The sequence below is a fragment of the Anastrepha obliqua genome, chromosome 4 (assembly GCF_027943255.1).
Source record: "Anastrepha obliqua isolate idAnaObli1 chromosome 4, idAnaObli1_1.0, whole genome shotgun sequence".
Lineage (NCBI taxonomy): Eukaryota > Metazoa > Arthropoda > Insecta > Diptera > Tephritidae > Anastrepha > Anastrepha obliqua.
The window spans coordinates 55,054,049-55,070,633 of record NC_072895.1 but is presented as its reverse complement, the minus strand read 5'-3'; the positions used below and the strand labels follow the sequence as shown (position 1 = coordinate 55,070,633).

The 16,585-nt window shown below is 38.3% G+C and overlaps 3 protein-coding genes across 6 annotated transcripts in view; 2 read left to right on the top strand and 1 right to left on the bottom strand.

The window, feature by feature from the left end:
• The window catches only part of LOC129246350 (guanine nucleotide exchange factor DBS), a 238,453-nt gene extending 236,815 nt beyond the window's left edge, over window positions 1-1,638 (bottom strand). Inside the window, exon 1 of one of the 2 annotated variants that reach the window (XM_054885104.1) lies at window positions 1,196-1,638. In XM_054885104.1, the coding sequence (XP_054741079.1) occupies window positions 1,196-1,538 (343 nt within the window). In that variant the 5' untranslated portion in view covers window positions 1,539-1,638. The remainder of the gene's footprint in view (window positions 1-1,195) is intronic. The other variant, XM_054885105.1, reaches the window with a different exon arrangement.
• A 7,296-nt stretch (window positions 1,639-8,934) lies between these two features.
• The window catches only part of LOC129245812 (uncharacterized), a 45,673-nt gene continuing 38,022 nt past the window's right edge, over window positions 8,935-16,585 (top strand). Inside the window, exon 1 of the mRNA XM_054884210.1 lies at window positions 8,935-9,051. Coding sequence (XP_054740185.1) covers window positions 9,045-9,051 — 7 coding nt within the window. The 5' untranslated portion in view covers window positions 8,935-9,044. The remainder of the gene's footprint in view (window positions 9,052-16,585) is intronic.
• Window positions 8,936-16,585, top strand: part of LOC129245813 (glycogenin-1) — a 43,759-nt gene continuing 36,109 nt past the window's right edge. For all 3 annotated transcript variants that reach the window (XM_054884213.1, XM_054884212.1, XM_054884211.1), the window contains exon 1: window positions 8,936-9,051. In XM_054884213.1, the coding sequence (XP_054740188.1) occupies window positions 9,045-9,051 (7 nt within the window). In that variant the 5' untranslated portion in view covers window positions 8,936-9,044. The remainder of the gene's footprint in view (window positions 9,052-16,585) is intronic.

Here is a 16,585-nt window from a genome sequence, read left to right as displayed (position 1 = left end):
TTTCATAAAAAAATATTAAAATTAAATATGAAACAAATAAATTGTCAATTATTATTAAATGCAATGTATAGGGTGGGCCAAGTAAGATCTACTAATGCTAAACACAAATAACTTTTGCAATAATCATTTATTTTGGTTAATTGTTTTTATACATTGAATATATTTTATGGAAATTATGTATGAAATATTACATCAGACAAATGTCCCCCATTTTTCTCGATACAAAGATAGGCTCTTTTTAGCGCGTTTCCATTACATCACATAATGTTTCTGGTTGAAGGCTCAGTATTTCGTCTCGAATATTTTGCTTCAGCTGTCTAATAGTCTCTGGTTTATTAGGATATACTTTGTCTTTTAAATATCCCCATAAAAAGAAGTCGGGTGCAGTCAAATCTGGCGAACGAGGTGGCCAAGGGAAATCTGAGTTTTTGGAAATCAGACGTTCGCCAAAAATTTCAGGCAGCAGATCCATAGTTTACCTAGCAGTAGGCGCAGTTGCTCCATCTTGTTGAAACCACAAATTAGGATACTGCTCCGCCATTGACCGCAAAAAGTTTTCAATCAGTGTTCTGCAAGAAGCTTCTGAAATCGATTCCGGCGTTTCATCCTCATTTGCGAAGAAATATGGATCGATAAATCTAGTGGCCATAACACCGCACTAAAAAGTACATTTAGATGGGTGCAACTGATGTTGGTATGTTGCCCTTGGCCCTTGTTGCCCTACAGTTTTGTTTGTTGACATAACCATTTAAATGGAAATTCGCTTAATCCGACATCAAAACATTATTTAAAAAATCAATTTGTGTGGCTAATTGTGTAAAACGAATAGCGTATTGTAGTCGTTTTTGGTGGTCTTTCGGTAGAGTTCCATAATAAATTTCCAACAATTCAATTATAACCTACAAAAAGAGAAAAATAAATATGTCAAAAAATAAAAAAGTTACTTGTGCTTAACATTAGTAGGTCTTATTTGGCCCACCCTCTACTTGTAAATTTATACACCTGAAGCTATTTCTGGAGATGTGTTTCATATAGCTTATACCAAATTAATGCACGCTTATTTACAAATGTATATACATTGAAAAACTGTTTAAGGCCTAAGACACAACATTTTTGCGTCTACCAAATGTACGTCGACCTCCACTGCCAATTCCACAACAAACTCGCCATTATGAATCCTTACATACAAACTAACCTGATAAATCGGAAATATCCAAGCAACTGGAACGACTCTTTGTGCGTTGCAAGAGTGGATGCTGCAATGGTTGTTGCTGTTGTGGTTGATGCATTGGCGATTGATTGACAGCACTGCCATTTGCAGTGCTACCACTAAAAATGCCACTGCATAGATTATCACCGCCAGCGCTCAAACCCAGACCAGCGGTCAGACCGCTGGACGTATTACTGCCAACGCTGCCCGCAGAAGCCGAGCCACTGCCACACCAGTCGGCCTCCATGGCCTTAGAGGCGCTGCGCTTGAAATGTTCCAGGAAATTATCAATTTGCTTTTCAATTGAGTTCGATGGTGAGTTTTCCATAATTGCTGTTGTTGTACATAATCGGAATAGAGAATTAAAACTTGGCTTGTGGAAATTGCCTTTATTTGCTTTTATTTCTTTCTTTTGTTTCTTTTCTTTTTCTCCTTTTTTTATAATTTTAGAAATACAAATCGTGGTGTAACTATGTCACCAATGCTGCTTCTTCCTCAGTTGAAGGTCAATTAACTTCCACTGCGTGAACTTTTCGTATGCGAACGACGCATAATGGACGCCTTGTTGGCGTGAGGCGTGAGCTTGCTACCGTAAAGGGGCGGCAGGGAAGGGAATGTGTCAGATTTGGTTTTGTCTGCGCTCGTAGTGGTAGCTCGGTGTTGTTGATGTACTTGCAACTTGGCCACTTTCGCCTAGGCCTTGATGTGAGTATTAGCACTGAAGGGATATTATTGTATATTTCTTTTTAATTATATTTAGATAACTCACAATTTAAATGATTCCTATATCGTTAAATTGCTCTATCTGATTTTCTCTTATGTATGTGTAACAATTTTTACTTCGCTTCTCTTCACTTCACCCACACTTTAGATAATTGAAGTTTAACAAATTTCACTCACATATTTGCACGCTCGTAGTACACATTCGAAATTAATTATTTAAGCTTCACACTTTTCCATATTTCATTTAAATCACTTTTTTCAACATTTTTCGTGCATTTTTGTACAGATTTTTTTAATTGCGCCCCGTTTATACGTGTGAACTTAACCCTCGTTCACACACATACACGCACACACCTTCGCGTAATAACGCACTTACTCACACAACCACTTGTATATAGCTTAGGCCTTGTATTGTATCCTTTAGCCACTTTTAGGCGCGAGCACTCGTTTCAATATTTTCACTGCGCAAATTTTCATTTCGATTTTCTAGTTTCTCAAGGCCCAACCGTTTATGAGGAAAGCTAACGACGAACTGAAGTCTCTGAGCGGCGAAATGTAACATTGAGTGGCGACGTAGCATGCAACGGCGCGCTGCACACGCATTATGACACCGCCACCAACTTTGCGCACCCACCGCCACTGCCGCCCCTTTTTTCTTATTTTTCTTTCTACTGCTGTGCTGGAAAATTATGCCGCGCTCTACTGTGTTGCTGGTCATATGCGGAACCGGCGACCACAGCCAAAGCCAAAGCTACACGTGACTATGCCGCCGCTCACGACGTCGACGGAGATGGAGACGGCGACGCTTAATGCAGCTAAAACGGACGATGGCGAGCCGAGCGAATCGCATTTCTTCGTTGATTTGCGGTTTACGTTTTGCTATTTGCTATTCTTCAGTTTTCTTATATTTCATATTTTTCTCAAGATGTGTTGTGCATGTTATTGTTGTTGGTGCCATTGATGTAGGTCTGTGTAGGTGGATGAAATGTGGTCATGCGCATTGCTAGTTATTGTCAAGCGAAAATTATCAGCTGTGCGGCGACTTTAATTTAAAATTGTAATAGATTTTTAAGTTCAAAGAATTCCAAAAATGCCCAATATCGCTAGTTTGGAATTACCGTAATTTGTAGCCATTATAAAATATTTAACATTTTAATTTTTAGGAGGTCTCAATATTTGAGGCACGTTACTAGTTTTGCTTCTTTAATGATCCTACAGAAGGTTTCAATAGTCCAGCTGAACGTATTTCAGATTTGAGCAATAGAAAATTCACGGAACCCCTCCGGGAACACATAGCAAGCTAGACTACACTGGTTCACAACTTTGTTTTGAAAATATTTTTTCCACACGAATGCAAGAAAGATGTGAATGAGATAACCATGTGGGTTAGAACCTTGTCCTAGGGTCAGTGACTATTTTCACTGCTGGCTCAATACTAGAAGTACTGCTTTTGAACCTAAGCTTGCGGTTACCTGAGCGTTAATGAGCGTCTTTCAAGCTGAGTTAATAACTATAAACGAGGCTGCATTATGGGTGAGGGATTCATTCGTTGTAACACAATCGATCACTGTCTGCTCCCTAGCTATCTATCTGACAGTCAAGCTGCAATAAAATCTCTACAGTGCAATAATATTTTTTCCAAAGCAAAAATTGTATCTAGAGAAATTCGTAATAAGCTGGCTAAGTGGTGCACCATGAAAGTTGTCTGAGCTGGCTTAAAGGAGAACTGATCTTAAACCATCCAATTCTAGCCAATCTCTAGTGGTGCCCACTTATTTGTCTCTGAAACAGATCGGCCTACATTGCTCAAATCAACAGTAGATGGACCACGGGGCCCACTTTTAAGATAACTAGAAAGAATGAGCATATAACTAGTTTCCTAATGAATGAAACTATTTCACAATTTCAAAAATAAAACATAAATCTCATGTCATCGCATTCAAAGTATTTTTACAAAGTAATAACTAAAAAATGTAATTTAAAACTTATTTAATATATTTAGTGGCATTGCGTACCAACTATGAAGCTTGTTATCTCTATTTCGTGCAGTGTAATAAATGCATCAAACTTCCTTTCGTTTTCTTTAAGTAGGCCTACAAGTCTTTCGTATGTTCATGTCCGGCAACCAGCTGGTGTTTGGTAATTTTTTTTACAATCCTAAAGTAGTAAATTTTCATCATGGGAGCCGGTTCTATATACCGGAATAACTCGGGGTTTTCGCTCCAATAAAGTAGCCCTGCCTAGTTCATGAACTTCACCTTTCGTTTATCGTCACTGGAGAAGCTCCATGCAGCAAGGCTGCTTCTGACACTTCTTCTTCGGAGTGGAATTAAGCCTAACCCTATACCCAAATTTTATTTTTGCGTTCTGCCTTTGCCGGCTCCCCCCGCACTCAATTTCACTTAGATGTAGTCACTGCAACGTAAGTTAGATTTAATCAGTAGAAACAGCCGTTTTGGCAAACAAGCCTCGCCACAGAAGCCAAGCCGATCGCGGCCTACTGTTGAAACATTTGGATCGGGCAGAAGTAGCCTTTATCACCCGGTAGTCAACCTGTTCATGGCGACTTTCATCATTCAGGATAAGTGGAAAACAGGAAGAGTGGCCCCACTCCTGATACCTGGGGAACCAAGGGGTGTCTAATTGCTCGATAACTTACCCAGCTGCACATCAACATGGTTTCCGGAAGGAGCACAGTAACCCAATAGCATTTAACGCATAAATACGCAGATAAATCGAGGGCTTGACCAAAGCCGCTCCCACAATGAGGGCTGTTTTGGAGGCGGTGGACTTATCGATACAGTTAGCTATTCCACGCTACTTGACGATATTCAACAGTCGACCCTCTCACGGGGTGGACGCTGGCTGGCCGGTGTGGTCAACACTGGTTAGTAATATTTCGAAATCGAAACTCAATCGGAGGAGGATAAAGTAAGGAGTGCTACAATGTGGTGTCTTTTCATTTACTTTTCAACTTATACATTTCAAAGCTTCCTAAATCACAAGAGGGAGTTTCACTGGTCGATAATGGCATCCGATAACGTCATTGATAGTTTATGAACGATTATCTTGCCAGCCTTTCTCACTTTTTCGTTGCTAGGAATTTCTAACCTTCCCACACTAAATCCACAGCGAATCTATTCTCCAACCGGGTGAAGGAGGTCAAACTAAAACTGAAGGTTACAGTAAACGACACACAAATTCCGATTGTAAACAACCTCAAACTATTGGGTGCTACCTTCGATAGTTTGCTCTCTTTCTCGGCGCATACAGCAGGAATTGCCCCTAAGGTCTAAAATCGCAACAAGTTGCTCAAATCGCTAGCCGGTAGTACTTGGGGTAAAAAAACAAAATGTTGTTAGCGATATTTAAAGCAGCGCCCATTTGGTTGCTGTAGAAGAAGCTGTAAATATACCAAAATACTGCTATCAGGACAGAGATGGGATGCCTCCTGATGTTTCCCTTACTATGATACATATCCACAGTATGGCTACTATACTCCCAAGTACGGAGCATAGTTAGATGCTCAACATGCAATTCCTGCTGGCACGTCAGAAGCTAAAGAGATGTCTCCGCTTATCTGGCACGTTAGGAGGCATCTCTGACAATATCCACAACCAAACATACCTGCAGGATATAGATAGGCATTAAAAGGCATTCGTCGGGAGTCTCTTACCATGTTTTTAAACCCCCGTCTCCCGAATGCCGTCATCGGAGTTCGACTACCATCCAACCCATCAGCGTCTAGCTCATCTAACGGTAGGTGGGGGGTGTTAGATGAGTGGGTTTGATAGGGTATGTGAAAAGGTGGTTAGTGTCGTGCGGGGTGCCTTCATATGCCGTTCTTATGTTCAGTATGTCGTTGAACCCGATGGGTAGGAGTTTAACCTGCTACAATATCCAGAACGTAATTGTGCCAGTGTTATGCGGGTCTCACGGGGAAGCTGGAGCTCTTCATTTGCAATGGATGGTGGTTGGACTCCGATTACCTCATTCTCTGGACGGGAAGTTATGAAGGTGGTAACAGTCTCCCACTGAATGTCGTTTAATGTCTGTCTAAACACTGTCTGGTCCAGTAGATGTCTGTTTGTTTTATTCTGGATCTCGTCGGCGTAGTGTAGTAGGTGTCTCCTGACGTGCCTGGGAGGCGGCTCTGTCTCAAGCAGGTGTCTGCAAGGGTGAAACCTACGGTAGCACGCTATGAGGAACTGCATGCTGAGCAGTTTGTAATGCTTCTTAACAGTTAGAATTGGGGACATCAGGAGGCAACCCGTCGCTGTCCGAATGGCAGTATTTTGGCATGCCTGGAGCTTTATCCAATGCGCGTCACTGTTTCCAGGCGACCAGACAGGCCCAGCATAGTTTAGAGCCGCCCGGCCAATTGCCTTAAATGTCGATAGCAACAATTCTTTGCCTTTGCCCCAAGTGCTGGCGGCAAGCGATTTGAGAACCTTGTTGCGATTTTGGACTTTAGTGGCAATTGCGGTTGTGTGCGCAGAGAAGGAGAGTAAACTGTCGAAGGTTACGCCCAAAATTTTGGAATTATTTACCGTCGGAATTAGTGTGTCATCGATTTTTACCTTGAGGGGAGTTTGACCTCCTTTGTCCAGGTGGTAAAAGGGGTCGCCGTAGACTTAGTAGGGGAAAGTTGAAGATTCATGTTCATCGTCTTTTACCTTGAGGGGCAGCTTCACCTCCTTTGTCCAGGTGGTAAAGAGGGTTGCCGTGGACTTACTGGGGAAAAGTTGCAGATTCCTCGCAGTGAAAAAGCGAGAAAGGTCCGTGAGGTAGTTGTTCACTTTGGAGAAATCCATTCCTTCCCATGACAGTCCGTTCTACGTTACCGGAATGACTAGGGTTTTTCCCGACCAAGGGCTGCCGGCCCAGTAAACTAGCCCTGTCTAGTCAACAGTCTAAATCCATACTGGTCTTAGTATTTGCTTGTAGATTAATAGTTTGTTTTCTATAGTTAGAGCTGATCTGCTACCCATGAGCCATTGCATGTTTTTGAGTTCTATGTGCAATTTTTCGCTCTTTTTCTTAACATGTTCTTTCCATCGAAGCCTGCAATCAAGTGTCATACCCAGACACTTTGCAAAGTTAGAGTAGAGAACCTGTTATATAGTGGTCTATGTTGCATTTCAGTGTTTGTGAAAACTATGTGTACAGATTTTATTTGGTTTAGTTTAATTTTCATTTTTTAGTACACTGTCGATTCGCTTTCAGATTTGCCAACTGCAATCAGCGCGGTGTCACCTGCAAACGTCGCCGTGACGTAATTAGGATCAGCCGGAAGACCAGGTGTGAAGATAAGGTACAACAGCGGCCCAAGATCGCTGCTTTGAGATACTCCTATTTATTTGACGAAGACTTAAATAAGCATCATCTTATGTTAGTGAGACTTTAGATGCCTTTAAGTGGAAGCTGCTTGAGTATTTCTACAGTGATTAAATTGAACCCAAAGGATATTATTTATTTTTTAGCATTTTAGTTTCCCATTTTAGTTCGGCGCCCGTAGCTGATGGAAATTCTCCCAACTCCTGGGGCACGGATGTACACAGGATTTCGCATGTTGCTCCATGAGGTGTAAAAACATCAGCTGGATAGCCTGCATATAGTTAATAGTTAGTTTTAAAATTAAAACATTAAATCACATAGTAAGTAACAGTCATTCAATTTGATTTAGTACAAAAACAAACAAAGACCATAAAAAAGAGAAGATACATAGAAAGGAAGAGAAAGAGAAATAGGGAAAAGAAAACAGTTAAATTGCAGTCAAATCCCTCATGCAATAGTAAAATGATAATGCATTACCCATTTTGTAGTTGCCCTTTTTTATATACAATTTCTCGCCACAAGTAATGCTGCAGCCAAGAATTTTAGTTTTCCCCAAAGAGATGTGGTCATACCCTTAAGGCCATAAACATATCGTGTGACGTTGTTGAACGCAGCATCTATTTATGAATCGAGTTTGTTTTATATGTGCGTGAAGTGATTGTGACAGTTGTAATTAAAAAACGAAAAAACGTAATTGTTATAAAAAAACCAGGATGTTTTTTTAAATATATGTATATTGATGGCTCAAAGATATTTATTCCGAGATTCAAATAGCAGTCAACAGCTACTTTAGTGACCAGTGGTCATTAAGCATGATTAGAGATTATTATCTGAATTCTGACACTAGATTCTCCAAATTCCTCAGCTCTCGGTGTTCTCTTTTTCAATTTGCGCTTTCTCTTCCACTAGTACTGCCTTATATGCCCAACTACTCATAAAGCGAAATACTCTTTACTTTCTCAACTTTGCTCATCAACTATTAATTATTTATTTAGTTGAGTGCAAAAGTGAATGCTCACCGACCACTTGAACGTCATCATCATTGTAGTCAACATCATCCGCTAATTTTGCTCACAAAAGTCTTCTCACACTCATATTGACTAGTGAAAGGCTCTCCGCAACACCGATACACCTCTACTAGCGGCATCGATGCATCGTATGTGGGCGCAAACAGTGAGTGAATAGTACAAAATATAAAATAACCCCCCACAGCAATCACAGCAACAATTATAGTTCGAATAAGAGTAGCAGAAACAGCAGAATGGCAAAGCCAAAATCAACAAATACGTGCGAGTATATTCAATTCAGCAACAACAACACAATTTGCGTGGAACAGTAAGCAATACACTAACACTTATACAATTATAGTAAGTAAAGGAAAAGGAAACAAAAAATAAGCAAACATTTGCTCTAAAGGGGAGGTCGATTGACTGGCGGCTGACGATTGTTGGCTGGCTATGCGCGCTTTGCTGTAGTCGAGCGGCACACAACGGAATCAGTTTCTCGCCGCCCGTGTACGGAACAACAACGTTTCTCAAAAGGAAAAGCGCCATAATTAAAACTCTGAAAAGAGACTGAGTAGAACGGGTCATAAAGACAGGCAGACAGATCAGTCAGTCAGTCAGTTGTGCAAACGCAACCCACCCCAAAGCACAGTGAATTATTAAAAGAAAAAAGTGCTGAATTCAAGTGAAAAATTTTGTTCATTTCGTAAAATAAATAAAATTAATTTTTTATTATTACATTTAAAAACAACAACTGCAGTTAAAACAAAATGAGCAGTAAGTTCGAGCGCTTAGCAAACGAAAAAAAAAAAATGTTAGGAAAATGATTAACGCCCGCACGTTTCAAGCTTCAAATTATAAATTTACCACTGCATTACAGAAACTACAAGAACAAGCAAGGAAAAAAGCGAGAGAAATTAAAAATGAAAATGAAAAATGTTATAAACAGCGATAATTCGCTAAACTGATACGAAACAAATGCAATACATACTGTGATTAACAGTAAAATAAATAAATATGCTGAGTAGAAAAACTGTAGCTCGCTGTAATGAAATATGAGTTAAAATAATAATTTTTTAATTGTAACATGCAGCTGTGTAGTAGCTGACTGCATTGGCTTTTTTGGGCACAAACGCGCGTTCAGTTGCTTGCCTAACATGTTCCGAATTGCAGCTGCAGTCCGTCCCAACAAGCGCTGAAGTCTACCTTATCAGCCATTCATAGTTCTGTGTACTCACAGACTCGGCATTTTTAGTTTTAATTATATCACCGTGCATTTCTTGTTTCTACCCTTCATCACCCTCAATTACCTACGCATCCCCGTTTATTTTTTGTGTGCCCGCAGGCAGCGTTAAAAAAAATATCATTTAATCCAAAATCTTCCTACCGCATCACACTTGCGAAGTGTGAAAGCGTGCACTTTTATTTATCCACCGCCATTCCACAAACATCCTGGTGTTCCTACCGCTAAATGTAGCCTGCCGGCGCTGCTTTATGCTGAGGTATTTGCTTGACGACTAAGCATTAAAACCGCCAAGCCACAATATTATTGATTTATCAACTCCGGTCCAAGATATATACGTTTTTTTTCAACTTCAAATTTATTGTCAACTTGAAGCTGTTGTTCATATTAGGCCGCCTGCCATAACTTGCTGACCAAACACGCAACGCATAGTTGTTGCGGCTGTTAGTAGTAGCAGCGCGCGACCTTAAGTGACCTTCAGCGTTTTGCCGCCTGCATGGCGCAGTGCAAAATACAATTTCCTGTCTCTTCTGCTCTCTTATGTTAGGCCGCGGTTGCGCTCGCTCTTTTAGGCTACTACACTCTAGAACTATTTACTATGTGTTATTGCTTTTCTAATTTTATATTTTTCTAAATTCATTCTATTCTTTTGTGCACTCGAGCGTTTTTATTTTTGTAAAACTTGTACATTTAGACGTCATTGACATGATTTATATTTATGTTTTTGCACATTTCCCTCTATACACACAAATATACATACATGCCTGCATAGAAAAACAAATGCGTGCGCAAATCTGTCGCAAAACTATTTATAATATAAAAAAAAGTGATAAATATTTGTTCAGTCGTTATGAACAAATTTTCTACATTAAAGTTTTAAAGATTTTCCTTTCTGTCTCCCGTCAATGTTCGCTTAAGACATCCATGTGCCCGTCGGTGGGGTCAAATGTCAAATGTGATATTTAACACGTTTTTTAAACTCTCTTCCGCTTTTGTTCTCCGCTGTTAATCTGCAATTCATGCATTCGCTCTTTGCCATGCGGCGCCTCCATGCGTTGGCATATCACGTTTCATATATTTTTATTCATGCTTTTGCTCCCATACATATTCCATATATGTGTGTGAGACTTTGCTTAATTTGCTGGATTTTATGTGCATTAAATAAGCATTCCGGCAGTGAAATATCTGCGTTTATAATCAAATGCCGGCAAATCGGTATAAATGTGAAGGTTTTTCAAATTTTTTTGCTGATAAGTCGCTACGCATTGGGGCGCTACTATATTTGGGTGGGTATTTTTGATCGTTTTCAATTAATTTCGAAAGTGCAGAAGCGGACAAATTTTATCATAGAAATAACTAATTATGGCAATAGCAAATCTAGGGTGTTCCCGGCCAAGGGCTGCGCCCCAGTAAACTAGCCCTGTCTAGTGAACCGTATAGTTCGAAAGTCGGCTTTAAGTATTGTTCACATATGCTTATTTCAGAGGTTAGCATTATTTTCTCTATACTTTTCAATGCTTAATAACTTAAAGTTTCATATGGATTCCTTAGCTCGAAATTCGATAGACTGCTGTAACAAATAGATCTTCACAATGCGCACTGTACCTAACTATACTTATTTTTTTCCATATCGATTAATAATTGAAAGATCGAGGAGCAACTCTCACTTCAGTCCCGAAGCATTAAATAGTTACCGGATCTCTTTTTGATTAGCTATTATTCCTCGCAAGACATCAACGGATTTGTTATGGTGCCATACAACGGTAGGTTGCTATATTTATGGCAGAAATCAATTTAAAAATTCTTGCGATTGGTTTTTTTATTTTCACTTTCCCTACTTTCCATTTTTATAATGCAGTAAAATTTTATTACTGTGTACTGCTACCGGTTGTGGTTGTTGTAGCAATACGCTGACAGGAACGCAAAAAAAGTTGGCTTCGAAAACGTATGAACACAGGGACAGATTAGACCCAAAAAAGCATTAGGGACAGTTTTTCATTGCTAGTTCAGGTATGTTTTTTTTATCTAAACAGAGTTGAAATGCTAAAATTGGCATGCTAAAACTTAGTTTGAAAATTCACTTCAGTTAAACCAGCACCTCAATTGGCTCTAATAAAGCTCGACTAGAAACAGTTACCATACAAAAACTAATTGGTTCTAAATTTATTACAATTAGTTCTAATTGGGTTTTTCATAGCTGTGTTTTGCTATAGGATTTAAATTTGAACTCGCAAGATTCTAATCATAAGTATTTGAAGCTCTATTGGTTCGAAACTAAAGATTTGATATAAAAAATGTGGACATTTTTTACACAGATTTTGCTCATTACAGAAACAAATTTCGCATTCAAACCTCAAGTGATAATCTCTTACAACATGCTAAGTGATCGATGAATTTTCTTTAACTGTTAATACGATAAATTCTAGACCTTCATTTCTTGGTTTTTTTTTTTTTTAAACTTTATCGAGAATTGGTATGCACAATTCAATAAAATTTAAGTTTTTTTTGCGCCTGTGTAAAAATTGAAACGTGTGCTATGTTGTTGTTGCACCAGCATACTCATTCCTCATAAAGGGACCCACTGTTGTGGTTTTACGACAGCTCGATTGTAGTAAGTTGGCATTTGTAGTATTTTATCAGCAGCACAAAATTTGCTAAATAACTTCAATCACTTGGAACGCAGGACTCTATAACTTACACTGTCCAAACTGGCTGCTCTCTATGAACAAACGCTAATAATTATGAAAGAAGATGTCTCGCAGACCAAACTTCACCGAAGTTGGTACTAGTTCAGAGGGTGGGGGTTTTTTTTTAACATTTTGGCCGAAAGGGCAAGTTGTTTATTAAACATTTTATATATGAAATGACTTTGATTAAAATTTCTGTCCTCAGACTTCTGGAGTAGAATTTTCGCGATACACTTTTTCTTGTAGTTGATTTTAACGCTGTAACTCCTAGCCGTTCTTAAACAGCTATCATGAAGAGAGAGGCAATTAGAGAGTTAAAATGTGCCAAGAAAACTTGACAGACAATTTTGCGGCGAATCGCAAATGAATCAAAGATAGAAAACTCTTAAGATAAGTGCACAAAAAAGCTTCGTTTAAGCTAATGCTAATATCTACTTTTGAAAAACATACATTGCGAACGCCTAAGGCAGATCGACTTGTGTGGAGCGCAACTTTTAGACCTTTTGTACGGCATTACCATGGCAGCCGGTTCTACGTTACCGGAATCACTTGGGTTTTTCCCGACCAAGGGCTGCCGCCCCAGTAAACCAGCCCTGTACCTTTTGTACGGCTTAAAACTCATTAAGACAGAATTCGAAATAGTTTTACTAAATAAGTAAATTTAGGTAGGTGATAGTAGGTTTTCGGCAAGACTCAAATGCTTCATTTGAGCTCCTCCACGAATTTGACCTGCCATCGTGATGCGCTAAATAGATTATACAGGGTTACCGCGAAAATCGTCCCAGACACATAAGAACACTATTATTTAGATAATTAGTGGTTAGTTGGGTTATTTTACATGGTGTCTGCCCGTTGTAGAGGTTTTCGATTTTAAAGATTATTTAAAAAAAATGTAATTTTTTGCGGTACGTCCGCTTTTTTAATGTTAGTTCAAGGGTTAAATTTTTATTTCTTTGAATTTTAGTTAACGAGTATGTCAATTAATAAAAATAATCAATAAAATTTCAATCAAGCCATTACAGTCAATTAATACAAATTATCAACCAAATTTCAAGACTTCATTATCAAAAATGGCGGATTGATAAAGTTTCAACTTTACGATTTTTACTAATTGTTTCCTAACTCAAATCATTAAACAAAAAAACATTAATATGAAAATTATTTTAAAAACTAGCGTGTTTTTTTAGTTATCCAAAAAGGTATATTAGTATTATTCCAACAATAGTGCACTCAAAATGTAGCCCAACATAACGAAACCGACATAAAATATCGCAACTTAAAAGTAGTAGCTTGGTTAAAATTAAATACCTAACAAAGGAAGTATACTTCAGATTCAATTTATCACTTACCTCTATTTAAAGTTTTAGCATTTTTCCAGAATTTTAGAAAATCTCCAGCTGTATAGGTGTGAAAGTTATGTCGAAGTAGGTATACAGAAAAATACTCAAGAATTTTCAAAAGCATTCTGAGTAAATTTAATCAATTTATTTTGTAAGCCAATCAAGCTCCTGCCATTTGAATAATTTATTTAACTTCGAAGCAAAATTTTTCCCACGCACTATATTTCTTCTTTATCCCAAAACTTGCATCCAAAATTTTGTCAGCGAATTTTTATACTGCAAAAATTATTTCATACTTTAAAAATAAAATTTAAGTCATCAAAAAATATTTTCCTTGACACACAGAAAAAATACCTGGTATCCACAATTTGGAAAATTTTAATTTCACAATTTGAAAAATGTTCGCTGGTTTCGCTACCCTCGAAAACTGTGGCGTTAAGAAGCCTTTTTGTTTTATTCGTAACTATATTTAGCTGGGAGAAATATGTATCGTGTGTGTTTATTCAGCTGTTTTCTATATTGCTATATTTTCATATATAAAAACTCATAGGTATATAAATATATGACTTGAAAGATGCGCATATGAACATTTTATATTTTCAGCTGGTTACTCATTTAATTTGAAAACAAAAAAAAAAAAACAGCTATAGACGAAAATTTTCGTGTTAAGACAATTTATATAAATCTCTTGTGCCTCAATGCAAATTGCGCTTGTTAATTGATTAGCTGCAATGTTTCTCTTGGCTAAACTATCTACTGGTCTATTTTTATTTTTTGAATTTGTTTGAAATACGCCCACTGTCAAAGTTTAATATCGCAGCGCATTATGCATATGTATATACACACATACAGTCACATACATATATAAGTATATAAGAACGGCTGGGTAGAAGAGGTACATACATATACATATGCATTTTATAGCAAATTTCCACTCAAGAATTGCCGGCACATTGGCACAGACGTTGGCTAAGGTTTTGACGTTTTTCCTTGGAATTCGGTGGCTTAAAGGGGTTAGTGCACACATGGAAATACTCTTATTTTATTCATGGATGCATTTGTGTGTATATGTATGCATATGGAGAGGTTGGCCCAAATAGAAAATAATTTTTAAAAATAAAAATTAAAAATTAATATATAAAAAAGCGAATTATTTTGTTCAAGTTGCGCTTCAACAGCTGCCCTCAGCACAGTATAACCCATTTAAGTGCCTCTCCGCTTAAGTGCGCATCATATTTTAATGTACAGTTTTCATAATTTACATCTCCTGCATTAGTATTGCACAAAATTCGACTTTTAAGGTTTGCTGCTCGCTAAGTGCCCTAACCGCTTAAGTGCCTCAATGGCTTAAGGGCTTTACTCGCTTAAGAGATTTACTAAGTCAAGTGCATAACCTTTTTAAATGACCTTACTTGTTTATATGTGAGTGTCTTATGCTCTTAAGTGCTTTACTCGCTTAAGTGCCTTACTCAGTTAACATAAAAAACAATTTTTTTTATTTTAATTATAAATTACTCTAAAATTGTTCGCTTAAGTACATTTATCAAAAAGTAAATACAATTTACATGTTTCGAAATTCAATATCGAGCCTGAAACTGTTCCATGACACATTTTTGACAAGATTTTTTTAAATTGTTACCTAAAAATATCCAAGTTTGGATGCGCTCACCAACAAATGCACATACATACATATATCTAAGGTGTAGAACGATATCCAATCATATCTTGGGTACTTCGAGGCACTTAAGCGGACCCATTCACGGGATAGTCGCATTGCTTTAAAGGAACTACTAGCAATTTTATCCACCGAAGGAATTGCGCTGCTGCAATATTACCTTAAAAACACCAATATCGCAAATATTTAGTGCTTCAGCCAAAACAGCAACAGGGTATGCAAAACGATTATGCACATTTAACTGCTGCACTTTTGCTTTGATGCACTTTAGCAAGTTTTACTGTACATAAAGGCCTCTTTATTCGCACACACACACACACACATCCATACCCATTGCTAACTAGTACTTGCAACTGGAATGGCTACAAATTCGGAGAAGAGTTACTGCCATTAAAGCGCGTGTGTATTCACACAGATTCGTTGCACTCATAAACACTTACATGTGCACACATGTACATACATATATATCCGAATGTTGCAGTATGCCACAATGTAGTTGCCGCCACCACATGGACAGCCGCGCACCGAATGCACTCGAACCGATGAAACGTGGCAGTCAGTGCCAAAGTGCCTACAACGCAGTACAGAAAATATTGTTTCTGGGTATTTTTAGCAATGGGCCTTCACCCTCACCCCCACATCCTCGACATCAGCGAACGACGAACAACAATCGGAGTCGAGCAACTATGCAACCGTAGCGAGTTAGTGAAGCAGGGAAGATAGCAGGCAATCAAATGACAAAACAAAAAAAGAAAGAGAGAAAAAAAAACAAAAAACGAAGATGCGACGGCATTCCACCACATGCAGTCAATGAGAACCCGTTTGGTCCCTTGCCTTTTTATATGCTCACATGTGCTCATGTATGTATATTACATATGAAGTATGTATGTAATTATGTTTGCTGCCGGCGAAATTGCCCGCACAAACAAGTAGGAGCAATAGCGCAACGGCAACAGTGACAGTCGTTTTCGAAAACTCTGCAACATTTGCTGCAGTACCAGCAATGCCGGTTTCCGTTGTCAGCAATGACGCACAGCTCTACTGCCTGTCCGCGCAGTAATTCATTGAAGTTTTTGCGTTGCTTCGGTTGCTAAATTTATTTCCATACCTACTCAAACATACTTAGGGATATAAGCTTTGTAGATTTGTGCACATGCACTTCATTAATCTTATGGGCACATACACTTGCCTCAATTAGCGATTGGCATTTCTGTAATACCTTTATTTTTAAATAATAAAAACAAACTTTTTTCTGTTCATTTCTATTCTTTGGTCATGGATCATTGTACGCGCTAGCATGAGGGCGCATAAAAAATACATATGGGTGTACATACGTGCCATATTGTATGCTTTTAATAAATATACA